The sequence below is a fragment of the Cyprinus carpio genome, chromosome B6 (genome assembly GCF_018340385.1).
Source record: "Cyprinus carpio isolate SPL01 chromosome B6, ASM1834038v1, whole genome shotgun sequence".
Lineage (NCBI taxonomy): Eukaryota > Metazoa > Chordata > Actinopteri > Cypriniformes > Cyprinidae > Cyprinus > Cyprinus carpio.
In genome coordinates, this window is record NC_056602.1 from 6,378,793 (window position 1) to 6,398,179 (window position 19,387).

General features: G+C 37.0%; 1 protein-coding gene across 6 annotated transcripts in view; it reads left to right on the forward strand.

The window, feature by feature from the left end:
* Positions 1 to 19,387, forward strand: part of LOC109062338 (myosin-10) — a 54,025-nt gene that overhangs the window by 22,280 nt on the left and 12,358 nt on the right. Inside the window, exons 4-23 of one of the 6 annotated variants that reach the window (XM_042725441.1) lie at positions 575 to 602; positions 2,206 to 2,308; positions 3,314 to 3,343; positions 3,990 to 4,007; positions 6,954 to 7,046; positions 7,677 to 7,740; positions 8,032 to 8,130; positions 8,302 to 8,445; positions 9,346 to 9,441; positions 10,213 to 10,331; positions 10,845 to 10,997; positions 11,940 to 12,113; positions 12,288 to 12,461; positions 13,034 to 13,148; positions 13,937 to 14,002; positions 16,591 to 16,784; positions 16,896 to 17,017; positions 17,134 to 17,203; positions 18,925 to 19,085; positions 19,234 to 19,342. In XM_042725441.1, coding sequence (XP_042581375.1) covers positions 575 to 602; positions 2,206 to 2,308; positions 3,314 to 3,343; positions 3,990 to 4,007; positions 6,954 to 7,046; positions 7,677 to 7,740; positions 8,032 to 8,130; positions 8,302 to 8,445; positions 9,346 to 9,441; positions 10,213 to 10,331; positions 10,845 to 10,997; positions 11,940 to 12,113; positions 12,288 to 12,461; positions 13,034 to 13,148; positions 13,937 to 14,002; positions 16,591 to 16,784; positions 16,896 to 17,017; positions 17,134 to 17,203; positions 18,925 to 19,085; positions 19,234 to 19,342 — 2,132 coding nt within the window. The remainder of the gene's footprint in view (positions 1 to 574; positions 603 to 2,205; positions 2,309 to 3,313; positions 3,344 to 3,989; positions 4,008 to 6,953; positions 7,047 to 7,676; positions 7,741 to 8,031; positions 8,131 to 8,301; positions 8,446 to 9,345; positions 9,442 to 10,212; positions 10,332 to 10,844; positions 10,998 to 11,939; positions 12,114 to 12,287; positions 12,462 to 13,033; positions 13,149 to 13,936; positions 14,003 to 16,590; positions 16,785 to 16,895; positions 17,018 to 17,133; positions 17,204 to 18,924; positions 19,086 to 19,233; positions 19,343 to 19,387) is intronic. The other 5 variants (XM_042725444.1, XM_042725442.1, XM_042725445.1 and 2 more) reach the window with 5 other exon arrangements.

The following is a 19,387-nucleotide window of genomic DNA, read 5'->3' on the forward strand; positions in this document are numbered from 1 at the left end:
TATCACTGTGAAACGGTTTTGCTCGCTTTAGAAGTTTCCTATAAAGCCTTCACTTTCAAAGTTGCGAAATCATTCCGTTTTGTGGAAGACCAACCTGTTTATGAAGTGAGATTTGCAGATGAGTGGGAAACCTACTTTGAATATAGACGAGATGTGACATAACGAGTTTTGCAGATGTTTTCTGGCTTGTATTTTAGGCCAACACAGCATTTTCAGTTGGCACTGAAGCTGAGCCATCTTTCTCTCTGCTGTGTTTTCTTTCACAGAAACTTTCCGTCTGTTGAAATGACAGAATAGTCATAATATGCAGTGTTGAGTGTATAAAAATATGACAGCAGATTGTAATAGTAGTTGGGTAGGAATAAACCATAAAATAGGTTTTTAGTTTCTTTTGCGAGATTGCATCAATGTACATGTGTTGTTTGTATTTGATAAATAACTTTGTGGTGAAATGTTTGTCTTTTGCTGTTTTAGGTTCTTTTAAATGTCAAAGTGGATTGATTTGAATTAAAGGCTCAGATGAACTGAACTGCAAATGCTGACCCATTTTTTTTCTCCATCTCCTTTTTTGCAGATCGTGAGGACCAATCAATTCTTTGCACGTGAGTAACCATTAGGTCATCTCAGCAGTTACAGGTTACGTCAATCAGTCGGGCTGATGGAAGTGATGTCACATCCCCAGTGCTGCACAGGAATGGGATTTTTTTGGAATCATACATGTACAGCTATGCCTGAAAACATGAGTCATGTATCATTGCGGTATTAAATATCAGTAGCTGCAGCTGTTCGGCATGAAGAGCATCTCAGTGTGAGTCAGACCCACAGGCAAATATTTCTAGTCAGCCTATAAGTATTCATCCATAGAAATGCAAGCTTTTGATGCATTAAGCCTGAATTGTCTTTGCACATTGTAAATAAGTAAACAGCCTCTCTCGTGTCTTAGTGACACTGTAAGAGGTTATAAGAGTGGGTTTTAATATCGTCTCTCATAGTCAACCCCTTCTGACCCGGCGATACCACTGCAGCACATGCCATTCTGCACCCCCACTATGAAGACATATGTCTATGTAGCTAGAATGCAGGGTTAAGGAATCTCGTACTTAACAGCTTATAAATAAATGAAGACAATTTATGGCTTAAGAAGAACTGAATACAGTGTAGAGTCATACAGACTACTTTTATTATGCTTTTTATTGTCCTTTTTGGAGCATGAAAGCCTTTAGTGTTTTACAGAATCTTCTAGCAGATTCCAACTAATACGTCTTGCTAGTTTTGAGCACCATGAGTATATTTTCTTTTTTCATAGTGGAATAAAAATGCAGGAGTTCTAAGAGATGCTTTTAGAAGATGGGCTGTTTCCATGACATCTTAAACTCAGTAAACAGTGGGATGCAATGCATTTGGCAAAGATGTCAGTCTAATCGACTGTTGCTGTAGCTGGGGTGCTTTTAGGGGTCTTAACTTTATTGACAGAATTTTATTGTGAGCTGTTTGTAATGTCAATGTATATAGTGCTTAACAATTCATTTTGTTATAGCATACCTGTGTTGTATATGCATTTGAGGTTCTCATAAAATACTCTTCATTAGTTAAGTGTTTTATCTTAGATACATAAGAAACAATGATCAGGGTGATTTTTCAGTGATGTGTATACATATGCATATACATATAATACATATAGTGTATAGGTTTTTGTGTGGTTCACCCGTCTGCATTAGATTTTGCTGTTAAATTTTATTGATTGAAGCCAATGTTAAATGAATGACTTCTCATGCCTTTATGGAAATACTTTGGCTGTCTTTCTAAAGATTTTTTTTCCATTTATGGGCAGATTGGGGAGAAGAATTTTTGAATCAGGCTTGTGAAGCACAATATTTCTTGCATTATAAAAAGTCATTAAAACACATAATTATGCATGTCAGTAATATTATAAAAGACTTTTAATGTTTACTTAATGAAGCTCATTGTGTAATGCACATGCACTATAGACCAAATCCTCCTCAATCAGAGTCCTAGCTGCTGAAAGGACCTGCAGCTGTAAAAACAAACAGCAGAGCTAGCAGACCTGTGATACAGGATGCAGTCTGATGCTTAATTTAGCTTGTGGAATGCAAATGTGCTTAAATATCTACCCAATCTGTTGTGGTATTATATTATTCTAATGATATTTTTATGTTTGCTTTTAATTGGAATTTTCTCTCGCAGAGGGGAATCAGGTGCTGGAAAGACAGAAAATACCAAAAAAGTCATCCAGTACCTGGCTCACGTTGCATCGTCTCACAAAGGAAGGAAGGACCACAACATTCCAGTGAGTTCCATTTCTCTTGGCCATTCGCTGAATCATTCATTTTGACATTCTTGTTTAATTTCACCAGTAATATAGGTGTGGAGAGAGGGATATATCGGCATATTTTGGGGAACTGTCCCACCTCAGTAGGGGGCAGTACTGTGCAGGATAGGATAATGAGGTTAAAAACTAGTACATTTAGAATCAACTACACATTTTCAATTGTTTATTCCTCTAGGTTGTTAATTGGTTTCAAGAAAACTTTATATAATTAGGGTTCATCTTCTTCATCTTTAGGTAGTGTTTACATAAGATAATGGAATGAAAAAAATGGAGACGTCTTTAGAAGCCTTTATAGAGGGTAGAAAAAAAGAGTGGGATGCAATGGGCAAAGACATCTATTGCTCTAGTGCGGGTGCTTTTAAGCATCTTGACTTATTTGAGAGGAATTTAATAGGTTGTTAGACAAATATTCAGTTTTTATAACTTTTCTGTACTGCATTTACAGTTGAAGCTCTCATAATGTACTCCTTAATTTGTAGTGTGGTTATATTTAATCTATTTTATCTAGATACAATGACATCAGGGTGCTTTTGCTAGAAGAGTAGTTTTAACCAAATGAACATACATCAGTGGATAACATGCACTTGTATGTCATTTATAGTGTTTTGTGTAGATTCTAATGTACTGATGTTGTGGTCTAGATGATTATTATGGCTCTTAACTGTGTGTATAAGTATTATTTGTGGGCCTATATTGAGAAAACATCTTAGTGGTTGCAGTGCTGGGCTGTAGTTTGCCGTCCTTTTGCAGTTTTACTGGTCTCTTAATTTGTGATAACCTTCAAAAATATGTGCAAGCATGCTAAAGAGTTTTACATGCTGCGGTTACTAGTCTTAATGTATTCGCATGGCCAAATTTATGCAACATACTAAATGCTTAAATCTATCCCGTGGTCGAAGACACTTGGAGAATGTGGCCCTGATGCCTTCTAACATATTACATTTGTTTATTATACACAAACAGCCAGAATCTCCTAAAGCAGTCAAACTCCAGGCAAGTTCCCTTTAAGCTTTTTATACCTGCTCTGCTTGTGCATGCAAAACTAACCTGCTGTATAAACACCAATGGAATGTAGCCAATCCACGGGGAAATTTCCAGCACTCTGGGATATTTTTGATATAAGCAAACACATTGCGTTAAGGGGTTAAGATGGTTTACATTTGAATTATTTGTACATATTGTCACATTAGCGAAATGGTTTTGAATGTGTGCACACATTGTTAGTGTTGGATAAAACATATTAGAGAAAAACCTAGTTAAATTGTCAGGATAGCTGGGGGCGTAGTGATATATTTGCATGATGTGAAAATCTGACATTTTGAAGTCATTTTAATATTTAACTTCGTTATATGGAAGTAAAGAGCTGATCATGTATAGCCTTATCTGATGTCTAAGAGATCTTAAAGAAAAGAAAAACTAATGAAATTGAGAGTTTTTAACACCACACATAAAGGTCAGTTCTGTTATTTAGACCAGTAACATTCACAAACTGAGAAAGTATCTTTCACACATATTCACAGCACATTTTGTTTAGCTTTTAAATCACCCCTTGCTTGTCTGTGTTTTGTCTGTCGTGTTTGTGTATTTCCCTCTATGTGACATTAACACCTCTGTTTCCATGATAATGATCTGATTACAGAACGGAATCCTGTTTTATGTGAGTAGCTTGTAGTCCCTTGTTTTTTCCCCATTTTCTTTCTTATCTCACGTTACTTCTTTGGGCATAGGAAACTGTCATTTTTGTTTATTTTACCCTCATCTTTTGTTTTTGTTTTTACTAACGACTTCTCATTCTGCCATATAACATCTACTTTCTTAATTATTATTTTCTGTTCTCTGTCGATCCAATTTATTATACTTTTGGGGGTGATGTCAAATAATTTACATGTCTGTAAAACGTTACACTTTAAAAATACTGCATGATGGTGCAGTGCTGAATTCCTGTTTGTCAGATCACATGTTACAATGCTCCATCCATGCAGTTGGAAAGTTCAGGAATGTCAGTTTACAAAGAGCTCTGCTACATAGAGCAGCTCGAATGCCAGTAGTTCTTGGCATACTTTCTATAAAGATGATAGTACCTTTTTGACTTAATCTTATCAGACCTTCATTTTCTAAAAATAACCATTGCTAATGCAATTTTGTCATACCACTTCAATGGTTAATTTTTCTCCTGTTTAGATGAGAGTGAAACCTGTTATTTTTCTCATAAAGCTTCACCACTAATCCTTTTTAAAAGTTCAATGCATTGTTCTGACTTTAGTTACAGATTTTTGTCTGTCTTAGATACACCCAGATATGTTTAAACAATTCAGCATCTATTCAACAGTTAAACATCTTTCAGTCTATTTATAAGCTTTTTATAATATTAAATTTCCATAAGCATGAAACTGTTAAAACTTCAAAATCCCCTGGACTGTATCCACTATTTTGCTGTGGTTTGGATTGCGTAATGGGAACAGGGTGTAAATTCACAGTGGCCGTTCTCTCACGCCGTGATGTGTTCCTGTCTCATGACAGCAGCAAGAACAATGGGACACCTGTCTAAACTTCCTATCAGGTGGATGTGGGCAACACTGATGGTAATTAGAGGATGTAAGGGGGTGGATGTCCCAGATTTGTTGCTAGGGGAGCTGTGATGCAGACTAACCCTGTGATGTGGCACAGTGGGGCTTTGGGTGCCTGTCGTTGCTAATTTGAGGAGTTTCCTCTCAAACCCCCCAATGTCTGTACCATTCAGGCAACCAATGAGAATTTGCACAAAAAGCCTCTCATGGCTACCCAGGCTTTAATTAGGTTTGTAGGGTAGTGTATTTTTACTCCATCCAGATGATCTGCTTCAGGTTTGAGGTTCAAATGAAGAGAAATGGCTTTGCTATGGAAGCAGACTGATCATCGTTAGCCACACCATCTCAACAAAATAGTGTGAAAATACAATTATAAATGGTATTTGATGAAGATGATATGTAACTTTTGAGTTTGGAGTCAGTCATCCCACTCCAAAACTTATGTGTATTTAAAAGTGGATCTTGATAAAGACCTTACTAATGATACAAACTAACCCAAGGTGATCAGCAGTATACTGTTTTAAGGTAATATAGACTGTTTCATTGGGCGCACGCGCCTGGCCCTAAGTCAACTTCCGGTTTGTGTTTGTTTATCAGTCTGGTTATGGCGCTGTCTAGAAACACAGTTAAATTAAGGTGATGAGTTGACCGAAGTTGGGCTCAGGTGGTTGTGCTGTGGGATGTGTTTCCCATACATTTATTTATTTGTGGCGCTCACAATATCGAAAACTGACCATTTTCCAAAAGGCTATGTTGAATATACATGAGCATGTACTGCACGTTTAAAAATCAAAACGAGGCACGGGTGTTTTTATATCACTGTATTTCTGAAGGAAGACTATCTTTAATTAGTCTATTACATTTTCGATGTCATTTTCATTTCATCTTCCATGTTATATGCCTGATAAAGCAGCGTTTGTTAGCTTAGCGCCGCTTTGTGTACAGCTGTTACTGGGGAAACCTCTGTTTCTCCCGCTGGCAGAGAATGAATTAGCATTTTTAGTAAATCTAATTTAAGCAGCAAACACATTTTGCTTGTTATCAAAAATAATCTACTCTAGAGGGATTACTTAGCTGTTTTAATTGATTCTATTTGGAAGTCTAACGGAAGTTATGGTCCCGATATACTTCAAACGAAGTCAAAGAACGAACTGATAGGACGTCATTTCGAACAAAATCAAGCCGAAACGAAGTTTGTTTTGAGTTTGTTTTGGCAGTTTGAAACCGCTGACCAAAGCAAACTTTCTGGGGAAATTCATTTGGCTCCTAAACACCTTTGTGCTTCCATTGGTCCGTGGCGGTTAGGCAGTCGGTGGGTGTGTTCTGAAACTCCACCTTCTTTGATGTGCGATTCCACCCCCCCAGTTTTCAGACTATGAGACTTTCACACTTCCCATAAAGGACTGATTATGGAAATAGAATGGTTCTTTTGTATTGCAAACATGATACTTGACTCTGAGCTGCTGCTAATCGTTATTCTTTTGTCTATAATATTCTGACCACTGGTGCCCGTCTCACACCTAGAATGCCTACGCTTCATCGTTGTTGTGTTTAGGGGATACGCGTGAGCGTCGCAACGCATGTTTACATTAATCTACACTCTGCCTTCAGCAGCGCGGGGGTGTCGGAATGTTCGAAAACCGTATACTGTCGCTCAGCCTTTTCAAATTTATTTTTGTCCCCACACGAAGAACGAAAACGAACTTCGTTAGAAGTATACCGGGGCCTTTTAAGTTAGGGCCACAAAAGCGCGCATGCATAGTAATGTTTATGTTGTTGCCATTATAACCGTCAATATGCTCAAATGTTTGTAAAATTGGAAATGTTTCTCTTTGCTTTCATTCTGTTTATTGGTGATTAAATAGAACATTTTCACTGGGTTTCTTTTCAAGGTTTCACAAACATTTTATTTTTTGCTTTTTAGTTACACTCAACCTTTGAACTTTAGTTCATTTTGAATCTGTGTTTGTGTGAAACTTCATTTAATCATGAATTTAAATATATAATGTTTCTAACCAGTGACTTTTGCATTACAGGGAGAGTTAGAGCGTCAACTCCTGCAGGCAAACCCTATTCTGGAATCCTTTGGGAATGCCAAGACAGTGAAAAATGACAACTCTTCACGCTTTGTAAGTTGGTCTATTAAGTCTGATGTGATAATTCCACCTCTGTTTTTCCTACTGTAACCTTGTTTCAGCACTGGTTAGTTATTTATTACTTTACAATGACATTTATTACATTATGCATGTAGCATCTGGAAAGGGCTCTTTAGGTATACGCTCACTAAAATCCACGTTCAGCTATCTGAGAGAACTAGCCATCTGTCTTGCATTGGCTCCTCTTGTCAGCTGATTGAGTTTTCACTGGTATGCGTCAAAGTCAGCAGAAAGCTTTTAAGCATACAAACAAATCAAAAGCCACAGAGGAATTCAATTCTTTAGGCCTTCCTTTAGGTAATTATTTTGGGGCATTTGCTGCAAATAAGCATGTCTGTTAGCCTGTTACGCATGCTTTGAGAACAGATTCCTTTCAAGTAGAGCTTTTTAAACATGTGCTGCATATCATGCATGCACAAGCCCCTCTGTCCAAATAGTCATGGATGATCATCTGCTCAAATGGATTCTTAGAAATGTTGATTAGGTCTATATATAATGATAGCTAGGATGCAACGGTAGGTTTTATAAAGCATGACCAGTATTAGCGTGTCCTGAAGAAAAAAAAAAAAAAAAAAACCTTTTTAAATATTTGTCTTTCCACAGGGCAAGTTCATCCGCATCAACTTTGATGTAACCGGTTACATTGTGGGGGCCAACATTGAAACATGTATCCTGATCTGATACCCATTCCATTACCCTCCATTTGAGCAATGCTGCAAGATCAAATGCCTCAAATGGGTGAATTTCTGTGTGTGTGTCTTTATTTTTCAGCAGAAGTAAGGGTATTATTAAAAGTATTATTTAGTATTTTACAAATAAAAATCAAATCAAATACACTCTAATGTTTGTATGTTAGTTTTATTAAATTTAAATAAGAGAATCCGAACAGGTTTGATTTGACATAGAATGAAAAATTAGCTGTAAAATGGACTTTGCTTGTCCTTAACTTAGTCTAAAGATCTTCTTGAAAAGTCCAGGGCTATTCGCCAAGCCAAAGATGAACGCACCTTCCATGTCTTCTACCAGCTGTTGGCTGGTGCTGGAGAGCATCTAAGATGTGAGTATTTCTTTTTATTAGGAGACTTCATTGTAAGTGCAAGGTCAACATGGATGTAATGAAGCAGGCTTTGAATATTCTCAACATGTGAAGGAATCAGACTGATTATGAAGAGTATGGTGCTGTCTAGAGAAGACTGCAGCTGTGTTAATGCTCTTCTTCTTCTGGCAGCTGATCTACTCCTGGAGGGCTTCAATAACTACCGCTTCCTCTCCAACGGTAATATTCCCATTCCTGGCCAACAGGACAAGGACAATTTCCAAGAGACCATGGAAGCCATGCATATTATGAGCTTCTCCCATGATGAAATCTTATGTAAGCATACATGAAACAAACCTACTTCTACTACATTGTATATGTACTGCTGTTTTATACATGCATACTAGTAAATCATCAGAAATGGGTATTGCACACCTTTTTGCCTTCACTGTTGCATTCAAATTGGTCAGTGAATTTACAGTACAAGAGTCTCACATTGTCTCTCCACTAATGAGTTGATAACCTTCTATTATTGTTTAATAGTTATATTATTATTTAAAGGCATGCACAAAGTTTCAGTTTGTTTAAACACTAACAATTTAGTAAACAATTTAACCTTTTCTTTCTTTTTTTTAAACAGATTATTTAAATTCAGTATAAATTAAACCCAGGTGGGATGTTTAATCAAAGTTATCTCAATTCTCTTGATAAAATGTAATTCTTATTGAAGCTCACTAAGCCATGAGTAAAGCATTTATTCATCGAAATTGCAAAAATTAGCAGAGCATTGCAGGCCAGCAGAATTGTATGTACCGGTATGATTAAGTCCATAAAGGATTGGTATTATTTTATTTTAGTTAATATTTTGTTGAATCAAATGATATTACATTTACTTTGCAATTTGAGGCAATTCAGAAATGTTTGTTTTGAGGAAATAAACTCCTGCATAAATCTACCCGTCCAGTTTCGTCATATAGACCTCATTCACTGAAATATTTGAACCCCTCAAATGAAACTGAAAATGATGAATATGAAAAAAGGACTAATCTTGATTAAATGTTACACCTGTTTGACGTCCATAGTAAGTATACAAGAATCAACGAAATGCTGGTTAAAATAGTTTTAAATGGAGTATTAGCATGCCACACTGCAGGACATCGACCTTCCAAAAATAATTAACGTCATCTACCCACATACTGCTGATGCTCTTGTCCTTTTTTTTCTTTGTCACTGCAGCAATGCTTAAGGTGGTATCAGCCGTCCTGCAGTTTGGCAACATTGTGTTCAAGAAGGAGAGAAACACCGACCAGGCCTCTATGCCAGAAAATACAGGTACTCATCTGTTTTACAAGTTTCAGAAATGCATAATTCCGCCTTTTAGCACAGAGATAACGTTTCTTTTTTCAGTAATGGAAATCTAACGTATTATGTGAAGTACTTAAATAACTCCGTAAATCTTTTGGCAGTGCATTAGCATTAAAATGTGTTTGGTATCCACACTACCCTCCAGTCTTACCTCTGCGCCAGATGTTTTTGTGCAGTTCTCCACTGCTCTGTTTTGACAAATTACCCGTTGGACTTCTCTTGGGCTCCCATGATGACAGTTTGAATGGTTTTTGGATACGTTTCATATTAAAAGAAAATACGGGAATAGTTGTGCTAAGTTGCGTTAAATCAAACGTGTTTACGTAAGAGCCCCAAAAGTGACCGGTTTACCGTCATGATGCATTCCAGCAAGCTTTTTGATTCATTCGTTTTTATCCTCACCGTTCATGGAATGATATTGAAACAAGTCATTCACGACTCGAAACTGGAAAGTTATAGTCGTGCTGGTGGTCCTGAGGGGGATCTCTTGGGGTTTGTTTGGCTGCTAAATGGACTGTAGGGGTTTAGAAGTCAGTAAATTGCAATAACGACCTGACTTGTTTGAAATACCTCTGATATTCATGAGCAAAAATGTCCCATAATAACTTCTCTCACCACCATTTAAGTGCATAAGGGATACTTCTAAAATCCTTTAAATCGAAAAAGAATGTCACCATTTTTGGTCAGCTTGCACTAGAGGACCATTTTGTGAACAAGTATGTATTTTCTGTTTTTCAGCTGCTCAAAAGCTTTGCCACCTGCTTGGCATGAATGTCATGGAGTTCACACGTGCCATCCTGTCTCCAAGAATCAAAGTGGGCAGAGACTATGTACAAAAAGCCCAAACTAAAGAGCAGGTAATGAGCTATTAAGTTATCTGTCAAATCACCCACTCTTTCAGCTGAAAAGCAATATTTTCATTGGTGTTTTAGCTCTTGAATCTTGTCATTGCTGTACTTTTGTTCTATTCACATTTCCTTTTCACCTCTGTCCTTTTACAACAATAGGCTGCTAGTCTCCTGTCATTAAAATGTCATCATAACTGAACAAATTCTGCAGAGGTTTGGGAAACCTGTTAGGAAAGTAATTCCACTAAGGGGTCATTTCAGGTTTTGCTTACCATTTTTAGGGTTGGGTATTTAGATTTTAGCAATACCGATTCTGCTTATGGATTCCAATAAAAAAAGAAACCCGTGTCCTTTTGAAAAGTGGAGGTGGTTCTAAAATGAAACCGGTTCTCGATACCCAACCCTACTTCTGTACCTGTGTTATAATAGTGTGATTCTATATTATAAACATATTTTTGTAAATGTGAGGTTTATGTCACTTTTTCCCTTTTCCTGATCCGGTCTCTCTGTTTCTCTGACCAGGCCGACTTTGCAGTGGAAGCCCTGGCCAAGGCCACATACGAAAGGTTGTTCCGCTGGCTTGTTCACCGCATTAATAAAGCTCTAGACAGGACCAAGCGCCAGGGAGCTTCCTTCATTGGCATCCTGGACATTGCTGGCTTTGAGATATTCCAGGTGTGGGTTCCTTGGCTCAGCTGTCTCTTACGCTAAATCTTAGATATTAATCACTATACTGCAACAAATCAGAAATGAATTTGAGTTCTTGATTTGTGACAAAAAATTATATTACTATTGTGCCACAGAATGTACTTCTCAAGGTAGTAATACAAAATTAAGTTTTGTTTCAATTTTATTACTACAGTTTTTCTTTCATGCTTTAGTATTTAACCTCTATTGTGATCACTGTTTCCCAAAAATAAAAGGAATTGTTAAATTTGAATTTGATTGCATTTTTAAAGATTAATTTGTTAATATTTCTTTAATTACCAGCGTTTTTGATAATTAAATTTGTATTGAATCATTAATCCATAAAAATAAAATTATAAATAAAAAATATTTTATAGGCTTTATTATTTGAAACAAAATTGAGTCTGTTGTTGTAATAAATTATTACGTTTTATGAAATCAATTTTTTAGACATTTTGATTTAATAAATTTAATTAAACCATTAAATCGGAATCTAAAGAAGAAAACAGAATTTTGCACGTTTTTGTGAGTACTAAAATGTAATTATACCATTAAAACAAACTCCGGGAAAATTTATGGAAAAAATGGAATAACAAAAGCAAAAAAAAAGAGAAAACCCTGACCTTAAACCCTAAAGAAGGTTTCGTCCTTCAGGTTGTGCTGGAGGATGTTCTTGCTGTCTTGCTTTGGTTAAGATGCATCTGCTGAATTGAGTAATACAATTATGGTATAGTTAGGATGAAATTACAAGGTTTACAGTAAATAGCGTAATTGGATTCCCACTCATAAGTGCAGTATTTAGTTAAGTGATATTGATATTGAAGATACTGATGTTGGTGAAAGAATCTATTATGTATGTTCTGGGACTAAAAAATGCTTTGGACAAAGATGGTTTGATCATATTTCATTGCTCTCCCCATCTCTTGGCAGCTGAACTCATTTGAGCAGCTCTGCATCAACTACACCAACGAGAAGCTTCAGCAGCTGTTCAACCACACCATGTTCATCCTGGAGCAGGAAGAGTACCAGCGTGAAGGCATCGAATGGAGCTTCATCGACTTCGGCCTCGACCTGCAGCCATGCATTGACCTCATCGAGAGACCAGTGAGCGCTCACCGCCCTTGAATTTTTGTTCTGGGTTCCTAGAATTAGTTTCTACCACAGATATTTACAAAATTGAATGTGATTGGAAGTTAGTGTGGAAGCAAAGAATCTTTAAGTGCTTTCTGTTGGCTTTTCTAGAAGTTGTTTTGATCTGTCTTATGGTACCATTCCCAGGCAAATCCTCCCGGTGTGTTGGCTCTGTTGGATGAGGAGTGCTGGTTTCCAAAAGCCACTGATAAAACCTTTGTGGACAAACTGGTGCAAGAGCAAGGCACTCATGCCAAGTTCCAGAAACCACGGCAGCTGAAGGACAAAGCCGATTTCAGCATCATTCACTATGCTGGCAGGGTACGTCTGCATTCATATTAATGAAACCACACATAGCTGTTGGCTTCCCCTCTTGTGCTTTAGTCCTGTGATGGTTTTTGTAATGAAGGCCGGTTGTTAGTGTTTCAAAGAAAAAAGGAATGCATCGTAACCTTATGTAATTGGATTTAGTCAGGTCATACTGGCTTGCAGTGAAATGTTGCGTTGCTGTCTTTCAAGGGTAGCAGCATCCAGCTGTGGTATGTGCTAACCATAGGCCACATCTGTTTCAGATCAGTGAGCCGTTTGCCATAGAAACTTGACACTGCATGAAATGAGGAACTTTTGATATTTCTCTTCCTTTGAGCTATGTTTGGGTTAAAAGCCAGAAAATGAGAGTTTGCTTTGTTTCCTGTTGTTTAAGTGAAGAAAAATAGTGCATTGATTTATACTTTATCACTTTCCGTAGTTACATAACACTATGCAAACAGCCAACGACCGCTGAACTGCAGTACCTCTTAAACTGAACGATCCAGATTGAACCAATCCTGGCTTAATTCCATTCTTCCCATCTTGAGGTTGTTAACGTACTGTTTATTACTCTTATTTTGCAGGTCGACTATAAGGCAGATGAGTGGTTGATGAAAAACATGGACCCTCTAAATGACAATGTGGCCACACTCCTGCACCAGTCCACCGATAAGTTTGTGGCTGAACTGTGGAAGGATGGTAAGCGGTTTTCTTTTCGAGTGCCTTTCAGATTCCCTGAAACGTTAAAACGGGTTGTTTTTATGGTTCTACCCTCCCACTCTGTGAAGAAAGAGACTGTTGTTTTCAATCTTCAGTTTCACGTCTTGTCTGTCTTGTAAAAAGAGCTTGCCATGCATTTTAGTGGCTTGATGCAAATATTTTAACTTAGTGGGGGGAGCTATTCATTCAGTTACAAAGAGTCAAACTTTGGGCTGGGCGGTGTGTGTGAATAAAAATGTCTCCGACAAGACATTTTGCAATACTGTTAATACCAAAACAGATATATTTGCACTGTAGTTGTAAGCAGGGCTGCTCTACATTAGTTACAGATTAAAGCAGTGAGAAAATATGAAATACAGAGTGGGATGTGTCATATATTGTATGTCATAGTTCAGCATTGACTGTATTTCCAGCCAAAATAACATGAACGTGTATAATGAATAACATGATACACTTTTTATATAAAATTATTAATACTGTTGCAAAATAATTACTCAAAAGTAAATACAAAATAGAGTGTGTGTGCTAAGATCGATCAGCAGGATCTTAATGTTCATTTGAAAGTACACATATCCACAAACATTAGAAACTAGTGCAAATGGAATGAAGACTTGTGCTTATTCTCACTTGTGTTGCACAGCACTAACCAGTGTGTTTACTACCATTGATGTCTTTTATGTGCTAGCTGTTTTCTACTACTACCTTTTTATTTAGCTTTTTTTCTTGTTTATCCCCCTTTGCCCCCTTTCTCTGTCTCTCGACCATAGAGATTCAGAATATCCAAAGAGCGTCTTTTTATGATGTCTCTAGTCTCCATGAATCGCCAGGTGAAGGTATACGATGCTGTAGGTCTCTGCTTACCAGCACATTGTGTACTTTCAAACACTCCCATGGCTTGTAGACCTGGGCCCTGGTCCCTCTAGCTGACTAACTTTAGAGTTAGCTGGATCCATTTGGAAGGAAGCGTGACTTGGCTGATTCATTAGGAAGCCCAAACTGACCATGAATGAAGATTGCATGAAAAATGAATGCATGTGCATAGTGACTCGATACAGAGTTCTGACACTGCATAACAAACGTTTGAAAGTGACTCTATGGATGCGCTGGCTACAAGGATTAGGGCCCTGCTTGTTCTTTGAGTCCTTTCAGCAATTTTGATTCACACACTTGCTAAATATTTTCCCTGTAATTTATTACTTCAAAATCTATAAAAGTGTCATATCATTATTATATCCACACATATAGCATTTATTTAGTCCAGACAGTTTCGAAAAAGGCTATTTTGACAAGAATAGGTGATTCCCCCAAGTCAAAAAGAAATATTTATTTAAGTGACGTGACATACAGCCAAGTATGGTGACCCATAATCAGAATTCGTGCTCTGCATTTAACCTATCCAAAGTGCACACACACAGCAGGGAATACACACACACTCACACACACCGTGAACACACACCTGGAGCAGTAAAATATGCTTTGCTTATAGCAAATAAGTATCTATCTATAAAAAGGGTCTAGACGCATTATGATAATGACAGTTTTGGGTGAAAAATTGCTTAATTGTCAAAAACATTGTCCTAAAATGGACTTAATGCTAAATATTATTTCCTTCTTAAATTTAGATTTCACAGTGAAATGTGGCCTGACCTGGTTTTCACGAGATTCCCTCAAACACAGCTTAGTTTACAGAAGTCAGAGCGGTGTGTGTGGTTTGGTGCTTATGCCCTTGCTTCTGGCGGTCAGACTACTTGTTTGTTTTAAGTGTCAGACGGTGATTTGATAGGCCGTGTGAGGGAGATGGAGTTTGGGTGAGGGGTGGAGGAATTCTGTAGTGTCTCCGACAGGGAACACGGAACAATACACGTCTTGTTTCACTGGAATCCAAATGACTCGCTCAGCCCTGTGCCAGTCAACACTGACAGCTCCGTAAATTCTCCATGGAGGTAACGGAAGTCACATCAGGAGCCCATTATGTGCAGAACATTACTTGGAAGCGGTTCTTAAGAATGGCGTTTACAGGAATGCTGCAAGACCTAGAATTATAAATGTAGCCCCAGTAGATACACTTTACCAGCCTCCAATAAATCAAAATGAATATGTAGTTTTTGATTACTTGTGTGTCGAGTGATTGAAGTTTGATTTGTTTTGCTGTAGGACACTGTTATCAGACTCAAATTTGTGAATATATTTACCTATTTATTCCTTATTCAGTTGCTGAAAGGAGACATCTTTAGTAACATTGCTTAGAGAGAAAACTTGATTTACATGTCTGGGTCATATTTCACTCAAAAGAAAAAAACCAACAACAACATTTTCCCTCAGTTTGGAATGCTGTAATGCATCCAAATGCTTTTTTTATATTTGTTTTTTTTTTCTTGTTAGAATCTCATTTCTGTAGTAGAGTAAAAAATATTGGCAAAACTATGATTTGTTTGATTGAAATCAACACTACAACAAATACTTACACAATGTATCAGTACTTTACAATGCACTTTTTTGTATTCTGAAATTCTGTAACAAGAATTGGAGTGGAAAATGTACTTGATAGAAACATCTTAAAATGAAGCCTTTTAAGGATCATTATTTAAGTAAAATATATATTTTTAACTTTTTTTTTTTTATATAAATAGAATGATCTTTTTATAAACTTAAAGCACTGTTCACTGCTAAATACACACTGTCATTGAAATTCACCACACAAAAAGAAAAGAGATTTAATTAGTTGTAAATATAGGCTGCATACAAAGATTTATGCAGTGTAATCAGTGTAGTCTGATTGACAAGCAGGTAACTTTTACGGTTCAAGAGGAGTTAAGCATTACTGGTTTAAATCTGTCTGATGAAACCATGAGAGCAGTTGCTGAATTAACATCTGACTCTGTGAACTGCAAGGTATTGGTGTGAAGTATGTCCTGGACATGATCTTGACAGGTTTTGAGGTTCACCCTTCCATTTACTTTCTTTTGCAGCTTGTGCTTGTTTCTAGATGTAGTCTTATCCTTGGCACTCTTCATCTGTTTCATGTCTCCATTTGCCTAGCACTGGACCTGCACCTGCTGGCATAGTAGGGGGCATTGGCTCTTGAATTGGCTGTCTAAACTTGTGGCATTAAGTCAAAATACACTGTACTACTTTCTGAAAGTTATTTTCTGTTTTCGTTTGGGATATGACGATTAAAGGCCTGAAGGAATTTTTTATTATTGTTAAATGGTTTTTGTAAGAATGCAAAAATACACAGCGTATTTTGACCTTCTGCTTGGTGTTGTTGAATTAGAGCTTTAGTTGTAGATTTCCCTCTTCCATCTTCACATGATTTGGCTGTGCTGTGTCACACTTTTTTTTTTTTTTTTAATGTTTGTAAATACTGTGAAGATCAAGCTAACCAGTTGGTATCTTTCTTTTTTCTCACTCTTCATGGTAGTGGACCGTATTGTTGGTTTGGACCAGGTGGCAGGGATGAATGAGACTGCATTTGGGGCTACATATAAGACCAAGAAGGGCATGTTCCGCACTGTGGGTCAGCTCTATAAAGAGTCCCTCACGAAACTCATGGCCACACTCAGAAACACCAACCCTAACTTCGTCCGCTGTATCATCCCCAATCATGAGAAAAGAGTAAGTGACATTTGTCCCTTCAGTTGTAAGTAAATATGTCCTTTAGCTAGAGTTTCAACTGGAGTTTCTTTAATGTGGTCATGCACCTCTTTGATGATGTCATTCCTCTAGGCTGGTAAACTGGAGCCTCATCTGGTTCTAGATCAGCTGAGGTGTAATGGAGTTCTAGAAGGGATCCGGATCTGCAGGCAGGGATTCCCTAACCGTATTGTCTTCCAGGAGTTCAGACAGAGGTGTGTTTCAGATATCTCATTAAAGAGTAGAGAAGCGCAGTATGTCTTAAGATGCCGTAGCATTAATAATATTGTATTTTATATTAATAAAACTCTCATATCTGTCTTCCTCTCAGATACGAGATCCTCACCCCTAATGCAATCCCCAAAGGTTTTATGGATGGCAAGCAGGCTTGTGAGAGAATGGTGAGATTTCTTAAGATGACTAACAAATGACGTTGATCAGTCAAAATAGTTAGAAAACCAGCGTATTATGATTTTTTTTTTTTTTATAAAAACAAACACTGTTCAAAAGTTTGCTTTTATTCATGAAGTATGTATTCATTTGATCAAAAAAAGTTTGTAACAATTTCTTTACTATTTCAAATAAACCGTTCTTTTAAACTCCATCCATCAAAGAATCCTGAAAATAAAGTCCTAAAAAAAGTATCACCATTTCCACAAAAATATTAAGCAACACAACTGTTTTCAACATTGATTATAATTATAAAAAAAAATTTACATGCCAAATTAGCCATTAGAATCATGTGACACTGAAAAATAAACCTGGAATATTTTACCTTTTAAAGTTTATTCAAATAGAAATGAATTGTGTTTTTCAGTGTGTTTCACAATATTACTGTTTTTACTGTATTTTTCTATCAAATAAATGCAAATGTTTAAAAAAAATTTTTTTATCATTTTCAAATAAATTTCAGATAGATTTGCACTACATTTAAGTTGTTTTCTTTTTTTATAATTAAAATTAGTGTTTGGTGATATGGTCATTTTTCAAATAGTCATATCGTCAGCCCGTAAGATCGACGATACATATTATCGTGCATGGGTGGAGCAAGAGACAGACTCTTTGTTCTTGTTCTTGTCATAGCATAACCGCAGAGGTACGCGAGAGAGCCTATGGAATCACCAATAGTCAACAAAATATACTTTCAAACATACTGATAAACTAACGTTAAATATAAAAATACTGTATTTAAAACAGCTAGTTCATATATAGTCAGACGCAACTGTCATATCGCATGTCCTGTGACAAATTTGACGCATCTGCGCACGGAAGTTATCAGTCTAAATTTTCTGCAAAATTAGTCAACGGTGAAAATAGTAGATTTCATTTAAAGTCCAAAAGTTTAACACTAATATTGGACATAAACGAACACATTTAATATAAAGTATTCAAAACAGGTAAGTTCATATATCTGGAGTAAAGTTCAATTGAACTGATGACGAGCCCGACGCACCGCTACAGAAACAAGAATTAGATGCATTCTAACATAACTGTGGCATTAAACTCAGTTAGTGAGGGCTCTTTTAAAATATTGCACAAGTATAGGCCATTCAGATTACTTGTTAAAGTGCAATGAAATGCCTTATATCTGCAGACGATGTACATCTGTTTGTGGATGGAGACTTCTTCACCGGCTACAGGCTCCAATCCTCATTTGCGCGCATGCTGAAGTGAAATAGCTGGGCAGTTTGATAGCTGAATTATGATAGGCCGCCTAATAAAAATAATAATAATTATTATTATAATTTAATACATTAATAGGAGAATGAGCCTAATAGTGTCTTGACTATTGACAGAGACATCTGCTATCGTCAATATCTCTGGCTATCGTCGATACACAATACTATCGTCTATTAGCACAACCCTAGAGTATATCCAAATGTAACTTTCAAAAGTAAAATTCCGGAACAGACCGTATAGCTCAATAATGCGTCTCTCCAAAGAGCTTTATTATTATAATGAAATTTGTTTATATAATTTTTAATAATTGATATAAAAAAAATTTAATTAAAGAGTTATTTTATGATCATTCTCTCTTTTCATAGAAGTTTTTACTGATGTTCATTATTGATAAACCAGCATCTGCTAAACACTAAGTATCATCTAACAATCTGATCTGTAGATCCGAGCCTTGGAGCTTGATCCAAACCTCTACCGGATCGGGCAGAGTAAGATCTTCTTCCGCACTGGAGTTCTGGCACACCTGGAGGAGGAGAGAGACCTGAAAATAACAGATATCATCATCTACTTTCAGTCAGTCTGTCGAGGATATCTGGCTCGCAAGTGAGTCCAAATGCAGATGGCTGATCTAAATCTGGTCTAAAAGGGGCGGCAGCAATATGCAGCTCTTAATGTTTCTAGTGTAGAATAAAATGTATTCTTATGAGACCTTGACAGTGAACCGCTGCTGTTTTGCGGTTGTGTTTCTCAGAGCCTTCGCTAAAAAACAGCAGCAGCTAAGCGCCTTGAAAGTCCTGCAGAGAAACTGTGCCGCCTACCTGAAACTACGCCACTGGCAGTGGTGGAGACTCTTCACCAAGGTTGGTCTCGGTTTTTGAAAGAGACTGTTTTAATGATTTGACCAG